At 47.0% G+C, this 15763-nt stretch overlaps 1 protein-coding gene across 6 annotated transcripts in view; it reads left to right on the forward strand.

The window, feature by feature from the left end:
- The window catches only part of gramd2b (GRAM domain-containing protein 2B), a 134429-nt gene that overhangs the window by 96964 nt on the left and 21702 nt on the right, over positions 1-15763 (forward strand). For all 6 annotated transcript variants that reach the window (XM_072516562.1, XM_072516564.1, XM_072516567.1 and 3 more), the window contains exon 3: positions 6342-6423. In XM_072516562.1, the coding sequence (XP_072372663.1) occupies positions 6342-6423 (82 nt within the window). The remainder of the gene's footprint in view (positions 1-6341; positions 6424-15763) is intronic.

Here is a 15763-nt window from a genome sequence, read left to right on the forward strand (position 1 = left end):
GGTGGAACACAGGATCTCTCTCTTTGTAGACTATTTGCTGCTTTATTCACGGACCCGGTGGGGGGATGACCGGAATCATGGAGGTATTAGGAGAATTTGGGCGATTTTCAGTCTATTTTATGGGAAAGAGTGAGATGTTCGTGACCCAGGCACGGGGGCAGGAAAGGAGACTGAAGGAGCTACCTTTTAAAGTGGTTGGAAGGGGTTTGAGGTATCTGGAGATTCATGTGGCCACGGATTGGGGGCAGCTTCACAAGTTAAATTTGGGCAAAGCAGTGGATCAAATGAGAAGGGATTTCTGTAGCTGGGACATGTTCCCATGGACGCTGGTGGGGAGGGTTCAGACAGTGAAGATGACGGTCCTTCCGAGACTGCTTTTCTTTTTTCAATGTCTCCCGATTTTTGTCCCAAAGGCTTTTTTCCGATGTATGAATGCAGTGATATGGAGGTTTATATGGGTGGGTAAAACACCGAGAGTAAAGAGGACACTCCTGGAACGGGCCTGCGGGGAAGGGGGTTGGCTCTCCCGAGCTTTATTAACTATTACTGGGCTGCCAACATATCGATGGTCAGGAAGTGGGTAGTGGGGGAGGGGTCGTTTTGGGAGCGAATGGAGGCAGCATCTTGCAACGGTAGGGGTTTGGAGGCTTCACTGACAGCGCACCTGCCGTTCTCGCCGGCTCGGTACTCTACAAGTCCGGTGGTGGTAGCAGCCCTAAGGGTATGGGGGCAATGGAGGCAGCATATGAGACTGGAGGAGGTGTCAGTGTGGTCACCGATCTGTGATAATCACCTAAGTCCCAGGAGGGTTGGATGGGGGCTTTAAGGTATGGCAGAGGGCAGGGATTGAGAGGGAGTATGATTTTGCCGAGTGGGAACGGGTTTCGGTACCTTCACGTGCGGGACTTTGTACGGGGGCAGGTCCCAAGCTTTCCTCGCCTCCCCCTGAGGGGACGACAGGATAAAGTACTGTCAAAAACAGGGGTTGGAGGTGGGAAGGTTTCAGAGATATACATGGAATTATTAGAGGGGAAGGGGCCCCTATCAGAAAGGTGAAGAGGAACTAGGGGGGGGGGAGCTGGAAACTGAACTGTGGGGGGGGAAAAGCCTTGAAAAGGGTAAATTCAGTCTCGCCCTGTGCTAGACTTAGCTTGATTCAGTTCAAGGTAGTCCACAGGGCCCACATAACGGTAGCCCGGATGAGTAAGGTCTACGAGGAGGTGGAGGACAGATCTGGACGGTGTGGGGGTAGCCTGGCCAACCATGTTCATATGTTTTGGGCAGCACGGTAGCACAAGTGGATAGCACTGTGGCTTCACAGCGCCAGGGTCCCAGGTTCGATTCCCCGCTGGGTCACTGTCTGTGCGGAGTCTGCACATCCTCCCTGTGTCTGCGTGGGTTTCCTCCGGGTGCTCCGGTTTCCTCCCACAGTCCAAAGACGTGCAGGTTAGGTGGATTGGCCATGATAAATTGCCTTTCGTGTCCAAAAAGGTTAGGAAGGGTTATTGGGTTAGGGTGGAAGTGAGGACTTAAGTGGGTCGGTGCAGACTCGATGGGCTGAATGGCCTCCTTCTGCACTATTCTATGTTCTATGTTTTGGGCATGTCCGAAGCTGAGAGAATTATGGCAGGGATTTGCGGATGTTAACTCCCTTGTCCAGAATTGGCAATATTTGGGGTGTCCGAGGATCCGGGGGCAAAGTGGGGGAGGGAGGCAGATATCCTGGCCTTCGCCTCCCTGGTGGCCCGGAGACGGATCTTGCTGAGATGGAGGGACTCAGAGCCCCCGAAATCAGGAGTGTGGGTCAGCGATATAATATCCTCAGTCTGGAGAAAATCAAGTTCGCTCTGAGAGGATCAATGCAGGGATTCGCCCGGAGTTGACAGCCGTTCATCGATTTCTTTAATAAAAATTGAACGTTAGCAGTAAGGGGGGGAAAGGGAAATGGGGGGGTGGGGGAGGAAAACAGGAGGCAGGGTAATGTTAAATAAGGACAGGGAGGTTAGTATATGGGTAATTGGGGACAGGGCAGGAGAAGTGGGGGACAAGGTTTGTTCTTTTAGGGGGTATTTTGTGCGTCGGTTGTTTTAGAAATGTCAACATGTTAAATTGTGAAAATTACAAATGCTTCAATAAAATATTCTCTTTAAAAAAAAAAAAAGGAGAATATTTTTTTTGGTATGGTTGCATACAAATTTGCATATAGTTATAGTCAGTTTGCGGATTATCAAATATAAATAACTTCTAAACTTGCCACGACCCCAACATTTTACTATTAATTAATATAAGTAACATTTATTAAATGCAGAGCAGACCATGTGATATAATTTAAAGAAGACCAAGGGGCTGGTTTAGCACAGTGGGCTAAATCGCTGGCTTGTAATGCAGAGCACAGCCAGCAGAGCGGGTTCAATTCCCGTACCAGCCTCCCCAAACAGGCGCCAGAATGTGGCGACTAGGGGCTTTTCACAGTAACATTGAAGCCTACTTATTATTAAACACTGCGCAAGTGACAAAACCTGCTGAATTAATTAAGTGCTGCAAGTTAAGTAAAATAAGCAAATTGTAGACCTAATTAATAAATACTGACTAGTGTGTGTTTCATTTGGAAGCTTTCATGTTAATGTCCAATTGTACATATTTATCTTGTGGTTTAACAATTCCTTTTCTCAAATTAAATTTGCAGAGGAGAGACGTGAATTATAAGCTGCACCGCATGACTAAAGTCTTGTTAGAGGATGTGCGCTCCATTTCCAAGGGTTACAGCAGTTGTATTGGTTCCCTTGATTCAGTCCCCCACAGGGGGCAGAACGGTGCTGGAGTGGTTCATGCCGCTCCAGCCTCCCAAATGGGCGCCGCGCCAACCTGCGTATGCGCGGGGGACTTCTTCAGTGCGCTGGCCCGACTCAACATGGCGTCGGTGTTCAGGGGCCGGCCGCGCAGGAAAGTAGGCCCGGGGGGAGAGGCCGGCCCGCCGATCGGTGGGCCCCGATCGCAAGCCAGACCCCATCGGAGGGCCCCCCCCCACAGGCCGCCCCCCGACCCTTCGTGCAGAGTTCCCGCCAGCAGCAACCAGAGGTGAATGGCGCCGGTGAGACTGTCGTATTCGCTCAGCCCATACGGGCCAGAGAATTGGCGGCCCTGTCGATTTCAGCGGCCGGCGCCGCGTCAAACGCGTCGGCGCAAATGGTGCCGATTCACCACACCTCAAAATCGAGCGGCGGCATCGTGGCACGGTTGCGCCGATTCTCCGGCGCGGGGCTCGGAGAATCGTCCCCATAGTTTCTGTAGATTATGGGTGGAACTTTCCCATGCCACTGCCGGTGGATTCAATGACCGGGGGAATTCTCCCATGAAGTTTGGTGGGAGGACCAGAAATCGGTTTTGCATCAATTTGAACTTCCACCATGAAAGACCAGGAAACCCATTGGAGGCTGGCATGGAATGGATTTACATCCTGCTGATGGGATGCCCCGTTATGGAATAGGCACAAAACAGTTGCATAATTGAGGCCTGAGCCGGAGTATTGTGTGTTTCCACCAGCCTCCGCAGCAGGAAGCACTCCATTTTCGCGCCACGGTAATCAGTCCAGGATGGGAGAATTCCACCGGATATAACTGAAACACATGAGTGCCAGCTAAGTGAAGAGGACAGCTGTAATGTCTACCCATGCAAATTCATTGTTTGGTCTAAATTTTTTTTTATTTAAAAAAGGACTAGTGGTATGAATGGCCTTTTGATTCTCAGCGGAGATCTGGCTTTGATGATTTTAAAAAAAAATTTAGAGTGCCCAATTCATTTTTTCCAATTAAGGGGCAATTGTAGCGTAGCCAATCCACCTGCTCTGCACATCTTTGGGTTGTGGGGGCGAAACCCACGCAAACACTGGGAGAATGTGCAAACACGACAGTGACCCAGAGCTGGGATCGAACCTAGGGCCTTAGCGCCGTGAGGCAACAGTGCTAACCATGTGCCACCGTGCTGCCTTGGCTTTGATAATTTGACTTAGCAAGCCAGAATATATATTTTATGTGTGATAAAGTCCAAGATCATTAAAGGGCCACCAGATTACTGAAAATGGATGAATCAAGTTTATCCAACATTATATAAATTGCAGCAAACTCAAGCAATTATTTAATTCAATGAACAAAGTTTGAACAATTTTTCTTTTAGTGTTTAAGTATCACTTTATTATATTGAGGCCAGAATTTATGTAAGTTGCTGTGTTTTATTCTTTCTCATTGAAGTTTGAATGTAAAATCAAGATGTGCACCCTCTGATTTTTTTTTTTCCCCATGTAGTCCTTTTACCAACTTAGTCCTGGATCTTCTGACTCTTGTGATTGTCGATTTCACCATTGGTTCAGTAACATATGACTTTTTGTTAACTTTAGAGTGCCCAATTCATTTTTCCCAATTAAGGGGTAATTTAGCGTAGCCAATCCACCTACTCTGCACATCTTTGAGTTGTGGGGGCGAAACCCACGCATACATGGGGAAAATGTGCAAACTCCACATGGACAGTGACCCAGAGCTGGGATCGAACCTGGGATCTCGGCACCACCTTGCTGCCCTCACAAATGTGACTTTAACCTTGTTGACAATGAAAGTGATGGAATTGGTCATGTGTGCTCACTCAGAAATTGAGCTCCAGGTCATTGAATGTTTCTCCGAAGCGATGGGAAAATGGACCTTTCATTAAACACCCAAAAAACTAAAGGTCTCTTCTAACTAGCTCCCATAGCACATCTTCCGCTGACGATTAAGATCATTGTCGAGATCCTGGAAAATGTGGTCCATTTTCCATATCTAGGGAGCCTCTTTGATAAAGGCAGACATGGATGACAATAATTCATCATCACCTTCGGTGATGCAAACTGAGCAGCAGAGTACTCAAGGACCAGGAACCCGCACCCAAAACTAAGGTCATAGTTACTGGATGACAGTGATACCCATGTTCCTATATACGCGTGCTACTGTAGGTTTGTATATTTGAGGTGCTGCTGTAGGATGTTCAAATCTCCCAAGTACTGGAGATACCGTCGACGGTGCCTTCACAAGATCCTCCAAATCTGGTGGCAAGACGAGTGGTCCAACAGCAGTGTCTTCTCCCAAGCCAACATGCCCAGCAGCAGGACATGAATCACTCAACTTGCTCTGCTGGGTGTGACATGTTGTTCCTATCGTGACACCAACTCTTTTTAAGCAGTTGCTCTACTTGGAGCTCGGTCAGCACAGGAGACTCAAAATGTTGGTGGAAATGCTTTTGGAAAGTCCTCAAAGCATCCCTGAAGAAGTCCAATGTCCTTGCTGATTCATGGAGTCCTGACTTTATGACTGACTAAATGGAGACGTCTAATCCAGGCAGGCATCGATCACATCAAGACCTCATTTGGAATGTGCAATGGTGAAGTAAAGATAGCAGATGGAGTTCAAAAACTTCCAAACAACCCTTCGAGCATCGCCTGCCGGGCATATGGCAGAGTCTGCAGATCGTGAACTATCAGCCATCTCAGAACCCATCAATTCGGAGTGGAAGCAAGTCGGGACAGCCTGAGAAGAGGAGAAAGGTGGGAGCTATTTTTCTTCAAATCTTTCCCTTCAAAGTGTGTCCTCCTTCAGCCCCTGAAGACCAACTGCACTGAAAATTGCCAATAGCTGGATAATAGTGGGTGGCACAGTTTCTTCACGGCTCCAGGGTCCCAGGTTCGATTTCCGGCTTGGATCGCTGTCTGTGCAGAGTCTGCACATTCTCGCCATGTCTGCGTGGGTTTCCTCCGGGTACTCCGGTTTCTTCCCACGGTCCAAAGATGTACAGGTTAGGTGGATTCACTATGATGATTCCCCTTAGTGCTCAAAAAGGTGAGGTGGGGTTAATTGGTTACGGGGATAGGGTGGAGGCGTGGGCTTAAGTAGGGTGTTCTTTCCAAGAGCCGGTGCATATTTGATGGGTTGAATGGCCCTGTAAATTCTATGATTCTATGCCTATTGTTATCTTTTGAATTTTGAGACAATCTCTTCTGTGCCTTTTTTAAGGCTGACAAAAGATTATTTCTCCCTGCCATCCCAGCAATATCCCTTCCAGCTCTTGCCCATGTGAAAAGTGCTCTAATTATACAAAGAATTTGGATGATAGAAAAGTACAGATTTATTCTAAACGGACATCTTCATTATTATGATGTGAGCTGCAAGAGTCACCTGCTCTCCAGTAAGGATTGCTGATCTGTTGCATCACGCATTCATGACTAAGCAAATGTGTACGCTATAAAATTTGACGGCAGCTGTATATTAACCTAAACAAACCTGTAACCTGCTAATCAAGTAATTGATTTTGTTTTCCAGATCAAAGACTTATGATACGGTATTTCCACCCAGCCCTACAGAATATGAAACAAAACTTGAACGAAAAAAGTCCACATTCAATGTGAGTATTTTAATATGCTCTGCTCTTTTTTGTCTTTCCTTCACCTTTTGGTCTCTCCAGATTATGCAGCTGTGTGGGTATCTAGTTAACCTTTTTCTGACCTCTGCCAGTTTTACTCCTGGGCTAAAATACTAAACGCTCAGATGACAATTTTTACATAAAAACATTTGAACTTGTACGGAGAAGCTAATATTGCACCATATTACATTAGTTACGGGCCAGGGTTTAGAGAACCCCAAAGTATAACATGGAGTTCACATGACCCACAACTTTTAATAGATTTTGGTTATGGGGAGCACAGGGGCCACTCTACAGGTGTGACGCAACAGAGATCTAAAAAGTATTTTTTATATGTTTATTCTATGAATCCAGTTAACATTTTATAAACACACAGTAAACAGTTTATCAACAACCAATCCTGATAACCACCCAAAAGATACAGTACTCTATAGATAACCCTTAATAACCTTCCAAACAATATCCACAAGTTAAACCCTTTTTAAATAAAGGCAGCAGGTTTAAATTCTATACAGAAACAGGTATTACTTGGAAATCATCAAGTGATTTGGAGACATTCTTTAGATTGCAGAGAGAGATCATAGCATATTTTTGCTGTGAATGCAGCTCTCTAACTCTGAAAACAAAACTAAACACACTGCAGCTCCCAGCTCAAAACGAAAGTGAAAGACAGCCCAGCTCCACCCACACACTGACATTACTGCAGCTATTTGATAAACACCCATTTCTTAAAGGTACATCCAACTGACAACATCTACCAAATTGTTTTTTTCCAAACTGTACCTTCTGGTATGTCCACTTCAGTAAGGGGTCAGTAAACTAATTGACGTGAATCTTAGTAGTAGAAAAATACTCGCGTGCACACATAATGTGATTTGTGGCTGACTTCACAATTTCCCCAAATTTAGTATTAACATAGAACACATGCATTGAAGCAAACATTTCACTCTGAGCTCTTAGAACTGTTGCCCACAAAATTCTACACGTTAATACTTGTGGTCTGAAACTTGGGGCTCAAATCAGCTAAATGGGAACAAGGTCCCATAACGAATGCGATCAGGCGCGTGGTTCCTGGCACTCGCAGTGCCGAGAAACCCGTTGTATAAGTGACCTCAGTGAGGAACGTATGGCCGAGGCTTCACATAGCCCCGTTTTCTATACTCAGGAACTCCACTCGCCAGAACTCCCCAGTGTAGCGAGAGATTGGAAAATGGTATCCTGATCTCCAAGGCATTTGAAGTGACCCCTCTTTCCAGGCTGGCACTGCCAGGTTCCCAGGTGATACCAGCAGTGCCAGGGCACCACCCTGCCCAAATGGTAAAGTCCCGTCTGGTCCCTGTTTGTGGAGACCAGTGCTGAACGGCATTTTTCCAAGGTCTGAGGCGAAGGGAATAAATCCCAAAATCTCAGGTACCTCGGGAATCTGCACATTAAAGTGAGGCTAACTGTCTTGCTCTAATATGCAGATTTACCAAAAGGTGATTCCACCCTCAATGGGCGGGATTAATGTCTTGCGAGATCATGTTGGATCTAAGCGAGCAGGGTAGAGGAGCGGGGTCTCCCGGCTTTTATCGGCCATGCTATGCCGTGATGAGCTGCTTTTCGGGTGCAACATGGCCATTGGATCACGCTCATAACATTTCTACTTGGTCTGTGCACACCTGTGATATTGGTCTTTAACTTCATAGGTCTTAATTAGTTGTATAATCAAAATGTCCTTTTGGAGTTTGTTTTCATGTAATTTAGTGGGCAATTCTTTATTGGACCCAAAAATAAAAATAAAACCTGGTGGGAAAACAAAAATGGCAGTATGTTTTTTGAAGAAGGTTACCCTGATCTAAATGCTTTCAGCAGCTTATCAGACTGGAAATATCTGATCAGAAAGTGTAATGCTCTAGCTCCCTTGTTTTTGGATAGGTTTTAAGAAAGTTTAAAAGAGAAAAAATGAGTGGGGGAAAATAAAACAAGAGGGCGATTTTGAGCCTGCGTTGGCTGTGCGTGGGTTCAGCAACATGGGCTGTGATGAATACAGAAATTTCCTATGTAATTTGTGCAGTAAGGGTTCAAAACCCCTGTGTTAGTGTGTGATGACTGCTGTGTGTGCTTTTAAAAATCCTGGTTTGCAAGACAGCTAGGTTTATGGTGAGCCAGAGGTGCAATTAAAGCATCATAAAAGTTTGGGCTAATCGATATTTGATAAGAGACTCCCTGCTGAGTATTTAATTAGGGACATTGTGTCCAGTTTAGTAATGTATAATTAATGGGAGGAGTCCAGGGCCCATCAGGCGTTGAGAACAAAGAACAAAGAAAAGTACAGCACAGGACCAGGTCCTTCGGCCCTCCAAGCCTGTGCCGACCATGCTGCCCGTCTAAACGAAAATCTTTTATACTTCCGGGGTCCGTATCCCTCTATTCCCATCTTATTCATGTATTTGTCAAGATGCTCCTTAAATGTCACTATCGTCCCTGCTTCCACCACCTCCCCGGCAGCGAGTTCCAGGCATCCGCTACCCTCTGAGTTTAAAAAAAAAAAAACTTACCTCTTACATCTCCTCTAAACCTTGCCCCTCGCACCTTAAACCTATGCCCCCTAGTAATTGACCCCTCTACCCTGGGGAAAAAGTCTCTGACTATCCACTCTGTCTGTGCCCCTCATAATTTTGTAGACCTCTATCAGGTCGCCCCTCAACCTCCTTCATTCCAGTGAGAACAAACCGAGTTTATTCAACCTCTCCTCATAGCTAATGCCCTCCATACCAGGCAACATCCTGGTAAATCTCTTCTGCACCCTCGCTAAAGCCTCCACATCCTTCTGGTAGTGTGGCGACCAGAATTGAACACTATACTCCAAGTGTGGCCTAACTAAGGTTCTATACAGCTGCAACATGACTTGCCAATTTTTGTACTCAATGCTCCGGCCAATGAAGGCAAGCATGCCGTATGCCTTCTTGTCTACCTTCTCCACCTGTGTTGCCCCTTTCAATGACCTGTGGACCTGTACTCCTAGATCTCTTTGACTTTCAATACTCTTGAGGGTTCTACCATTCATTGTATATTCCATACCTGTATTAGACCTTCCAAATTGCATGACCTCATATTTGTCCGGATTAAACTCCACCTGCCATCTCGCCGCCCAAGTCTCCAAACGATCTAAATCCTGCTGTATCCTCTGACCGTCCTCATCGCTATCCGCAATTCCACCAACCTTTGTGTCGTCTGCAAACTTACTAATCAGACCAGTTACATTTTCCTCCAAACCATTTATATATACCACGAACAGCAACGGTCCCAGTACTGATCGCTGTGGAACACCACTAGTCACATATAGACAACATCCACTGCCCTACCTGCATCAATCATCTTTGTGACCTCCTCGAAAAACTCTATCAAGTTAGTGAGACACAACCTCCCCTTCACAAAACCGTGCTGCCTCTCGCTAATACGACCACTTGCTTCCAAATGGGAGTAGATCCTGTCTCGAAGAATTCTCTCCAGTAATTTCCCTACCACCGACGGAAGGCTCACCGGCCTGTAGTTCCCTGGATTATCTTTGCTACCCTTCTTAAACAGAGGAACAACATTGGCTATCCTCCAGTCCTCCAGGACATCACCGGAAGACAGTGAGGATCCTAAGATTTCTGTCAAGGCCTCAGCAATTTCCTCTCTTGCCTCCTTCAGTATTCTGGGGTAGATCCCATCAGGCCCTGGGGACTTATCCACCTTAATACTTTTCAAGACGCCCTTCCATAATGGGAGCTGAGGCTCCACATTGGGAGCAACTGTGAGGTCCCTGGGTGGGGTTCCATGAGTGACCATTCTGTATGGGCGGAATGGGAGATTCTGGAATGGGGTGCATACCTGCATCATGAGTCCTAAAACCCCCCTCCCCTGGGGGAAGGACGCCAGCAGTGCGATTTCCCACACTCCGGAAGCAAGTGTGAAGACAAAGGGGGAAAGTTGTCTGGAAGTTCAAATCCACTGGTCAGGAAGATTTTGAGTGTCAGGAATTAGTTTACGGGTGGATGGCTGTAGCTGATGGGAGGTTGGTAACTCTGCAGCCCTTGTGACCTGGCAGAATGAGGGTGCCCTTTGGGCATGAGCTAATTGGCACAGGGTCAATAAGATTAAGGAGGTAAGTGTGTGGCTCAATGATTGGTGTGGGAGGAATAGGTTTGAATTCATGGGACATTGGCACCAGTACTGGGGAAGAGGGGACCTGTTCCGATGGGAGGTTCTTCATCTGAATCATGCTGGGACCAGAATCCTGGTGAGTCATATAACTAGGGCTTTAAACTAAATTATGGTGGGGAGGGTTCAGTAATATAAAGAATTAGAAAATCAAAATTGAAGGAGAGGGTAGAGATATAAATGTCCAAGGATATGTGTCCTATTCAAAAGGAGAGGCAAATGGGCAAAGAGGGTGGGGTTGCATTGTTAGTAAGGAATGAAGTTCAAGAGATATAGGATCAGGAGGACTTCTGGTGACGGCGGGCGGGAGGCGGCCGCACAATGGAGAGCCCCCGCTCGGGAACGGCATTTTCGGGGCTTTAAGCCCGGTCCCAGGGTCTGCGGAGGCGGCAGAAGAAGGGAGGAGGCACTGAGAAGACACAGGAGGAAAAAAAGAACAAAGAAAAACGTTGAGGGTGAGCAGAAAAACGGCCGAAAAAAGCCCAGCTGGAGGTCCGTCGGGGAGTGCAAAGGTCACCGCGGGGTCACCAGGAAAAATGGAGGCTGGAGCACCAGGGAAGGCCGCACTGCTTAAGGCTGAAGAAATAACCAAGGTGATGGCTGCGGAATTTGAAAAGCAGTTGGCGCAGATTGCGAAATGCATGGAGACGGTGAGGAAGGAGATGAGGGAGGCTTTGAGTGCTGGTGGAGGAGGCGGTTTCCCCGGTGAGGACGGAGGTGGCGAGCGCAGTAGCGGAGGTGCGAGAGCAAGGGGAGGCGCTGAAGGAAGTGGAGGAGACGGTATTGCAGCACGATGATCAACTTACCTCGATGGGGAAAGAGAGGCGGAAGGTGCCGGACACGGACAAGAATCTGCGAGGAAAAATGGAAGACCTGGAAAACTGATCCAGGCGACAGAATTTGAGGATTGTGGGGCTGCCCGAAGGAATTAAAGGACCGAAGCCGACTGAGTATTTTGCCGCGATGCTGGCAAAACTACTGGGGGAGGGGGAGGACCCCTCCCGATATGAACTGGATTGGGCTCATCGGTCGTGGAGGCCTGTACCAAAGGCGAATGAGCCGCCAAGGGCAGTGACTCTGTGCTTCCGTAAGTACAGGGTGAAGGAGAAGGTCCTGAGCTGGACCAAGCAGAAGCGGGTGGTGCAGTGGGCTGGAGCTGGTATACGTGTATACCAGGACTTTACGGTGGAGCTGGCGAGGAGGCGGGCTGCCTTCAACCGGGTGAAGAGGGCACTGTACATTGGCAAGGTGCAGTGTGGCATTGTATATCCAGCGAAGCTGAGGGTGACTTACAAGCTCAGGGACTTTTATTTTGGAACGGCGGAAGCAGCGGAGGAGTTTGCGAAGGCAGAAGGACTGTGGCAGAACTGACAATTTGAGGAATGGTCATGTGCCGATGTAACCTCATGACTGTATTTTCTTCTTTCTTTTTGTGTCACTGCGCGCGGGGGTAGAGGCTAAAGGAGCCAATGTTGCATATATTTGGACAAGGGAAGGGACGGGACTTTCACTCGAAATTAGAGTTCTTTGGGGTATAGGTGGATAGGTGGGTTGTGTGCTAAAAGGGGATCTTTGGGCTTTCCTGGGGCCGGGCAAGTGGGAAAGGGACCTGGGCGGGGCCTCCACGCTGGCCGGTGTGTGCCGGCCAGTGAACGGGAGTGAGGTGGGGGGAGGGGCTGCGGCCATCGGAGCCTGGAAGAACAGGGTCCGAGTGGTCTAGACGGGGTGGAAAGTTGGGGGGGGGGAAGGAACCGAGGGTAGGGGGAGGAGTTTTACAAGCAGCAGTGGACGGGAGGAGCTGGAGGCCTGGGGTAGGGGGTGGGAGCTGTGTAAGATTAAGGGTGACTACGGGTAATCCCTGATTTATTTTTGTCATTTGTTTATGTAAACATGCGGGTTGAGGTTTGGGGGTTGGTGGGTAGATGGGATCGTTGTTGTTATTATGGGGACTGACATATCTTATTGTTTATTGTTGATGGATGTAAATGTGGGAGAAAATGTGAAAATGGAGGAGAATTTAAAAACAATTTATTTTATTTAAAAAAAGAGATATAGGATCAGAAGGCATAGAATCTCTGGATAGAGTTGAGGAATCACAAAGGTAAAAAGACCCTGATGTGAGTTATGTATAGGCCCCCTAGCAGTTGTCAGAATGTGGGGCAGAAAATAAATCAGAAGATAGAAAAGGCATGTAAAAAAGACAATATTACAATAATCATGGGGGACTTCAATATGCAGGTGGACTGGGAAAATCAGGTTGGTAGTGGATCCCAAGAAAAAGAATTTGTGGAATGTCTAAGAGATGTTTTTTAGGAGCAGCTTCTAACAGAGCCTACTAGGGAACAGGCAATTCTGATTTGGTGATGTTCAATGAGGCAGACTTGATTAGGCAACTTAAGGTGAAGGAACCCTTGGGGAGCGGTGACCACAATATGATAGAATTTACCTTGCAATTTTCAGAGTGAGAAGCTGAAATCCGATGTAAGGGTACAACAATTAAATAAGGGTAACTACAAAGGCATGAGGGAGGAGCTGGCCAGAGTTCATTGGAAAAGGAGCCTAGCAGGGAAGACAGTGGAACTGCAATGGCAGGGTTTTTTGGGGGGGGGGGGGTTATTAGGGAGGCACAACAGAAATTCATCCCAAGGAGGAGGAAACATGCTAAGAGGAGGACGAGGAATCCATGGCTGACGAGGCAAGTCCAGGACAGCATTAAAAAAAAAAAAAGCATACAAAGTGGCGAGGATTCGTGGGAGGCCAGAGGATTGGGAAGCCTTTAGAGGCGAGCAGAGGACAACTTAAAAAGCAATAAGGGGGGGGAGAAGATGAAACCTGAGTGTAAGCTAGCTAGTAACACAAAAGAATATAGGAAGAGATTTTTTTTTCCAATATATAAAAGTTGAGAGAGGGAAAAATAGATATTGGACCACTGGAAAATGAGACTGGAGAAGGAAACCAAGAAATGGCAGAGGAACTGAATAGTTACTTTGCATCGGTCTTCACGGTGGAAGACACCAGTGGGATGCCAGAGCTCTAGGAGAATCGGGAGCACAGGCGAGTGTAGTGGCTATCACTTAAGAAGGTGGTTCTGGGGAAACTGAAAGGTCTGAAGGTGGATAAATCACCTGGACTGGATGGACGACACCCCAGGGTTCTAAGAGAGATAGCTGAGGAAATTGTGGAGGCATGGGTGGTGATCTTTCAGGAATCACTGGAGGTAGGGAGGATTGTGAAGTGGCTAATGTAACACCACTGTTTAAGAAGGGAGGGAGGCAGAAGGTGGGAAATTATAGGCCGGTTAGCCTGACTTCAGTCATTGGTAAGATTTTAGAGTCCATTATTAAAGATGAGATCAGAGTACTTGGAAGTGAGTGATAAAATTCAAGGGGAGGTCATGTCTGACAAATTTGTTAGATTTATTTTGAGGAGTAACAAGGAAGTTAGACAAAGGAGAACCAGTGGACGTGATTTATTTAGATTTCCAGAAGGCCTTTGACAAGGTGGCGCATAGGAGACTGTTAATAAGTTAAGAGCCCATGGTGTTGAGGGTAAGATCCTGGCATCGATAGAGGATTGGCTGACTGGTAGAAGGCAAAGATTGGAGATAAATGGGTCTTTTTCAGGATGGCAGCCAGTGACTAATGGTGTACCTCAGGGGTCAGTGCTGGGACACAACCTTTCACAATATACATTGATAATCTGGAAGAAGGAACTGAAGGCACTGTTGCTAAGTTTGCAAATGATACAAAGGTATGTAGAGGGGCAGGTAATATTGAGGAAGTAGGGGGTCTATAGACTGACTTTGACAGGCTAGGAGAGTGGACAAAGAAGTGGCAGGTGGAATACTATGTGGAAAAGTGAGAGGTTATGCACTTTGGAAGGATGTTTAGGAAATTAGAAGCACAAAGGGAATTGGGAGTCCTTGTTCAAGATTCTCTCAAGGTTAACTTGCAGGTTCAGTCGGCAGTTAGAAAGGCAAATGTAATGTTAGCATTCATGTCGAAAGGGCTAGAGTACAAGAGCAGTGATGCCCTTCTGAGGCTGTATAAGGCTCTGGTCAGACTCCATTTGGAGTATTGTGAGCAGTTTTGCGCCCAGTATCTGAGGAAGGCTGTGCTGGCCTTGAAACTAGTCTAGAGGAGGTTCATCAGAATGATCCCTGGAGTGAAAAGTTTGTCGTATGAGGAACGGTTGAGGACTCCGGGTCTCTACTCGTTGGAATTTTGAAGGATGAAGGGGGATCTTATCGAAATTACAGGATACTGCGAGGCCTGGATAGAGTGGACATGGAGAGGATGTTTCCACTTGTAGGAAAAACTAGAACCAGAGGACACAATCTCAGACTAAAGGAACGACCCTTTAAAACAGATGAGGAGGAATTTCTTCAGCCAGAGGGTGGTGAATCTGTGGAACTCTGCCGCAGAAGGCCGTGGAGGCCAAACTAAGACCGAGATAGATAGGTTCTTGATTGATAAGGGGTTATGGGGAGACGGCAGAAGAATAGGGATGAGAAAAATATCAGCCATGATTGAATGGCGGAGCAGACTCGATGAGCCGAGTGGCCTAATTCTTCTCCTATGGTCTTATGATGAGCTTGACTTGGTAATTGCAGTCTTTACACAAATCAGGTGTACCTTGTCTACCACAAGGAACCCATTGCCTGATCAGCTGCCTCTCCCTTCCTTGACTCGTCAATTGCACCACTTAAATCAGTAGGCATAAACTTTAATGCAATTGATTGGAGTCACGTTCTTAGCAGTTCATCTGTGACCCAGAAGTCTGCCTACTACTTAATCTCATCGAGGTGCAGGTGACAGATGTGACACCTCTTCTATGCTGATGTCTGAGAATTCTCCCTCTGAGCTACTCGGGTCTGTGGTGTCCAGAGGGTGTGAGAATGGTCCAGGCTGGTCAACTGATTGACCTGCAAGGGAAGGGAGATGCATTAGTGCATCACGGGGGATAAATGAAGAGAGAATGCTTACTTATGTGACGCTTGAACTATGACTGTGTCTTGAGGGTTCTCACTTTTGTCTGGTGCCCCTTCTGTGCAGGCGTGGTCTTGCTCTGTTCCAATCAACAGAAGGACCTTTTTTTTTTTGCTCAAGGGCATGAGGCATCTAAGTTTGGGCTT

This window comes from Scyliorhinus torazame, chromosome 9 (genome assembly GCF_047496885.1).
Source record: "Scyliorhinus torazame isolate Kashiwa2021f chromosome 9, sScyTor2.1, whole genome shotgun sequence".
NCBI classification, from domain to species: domain Eukaryota; kingdom Metazoa; phylum Chordata; class Chondrichthyes; order Carcharhiniformes; family Scyliorhinidae; genus Scyliorhinus; species Scyliorhinus torazame.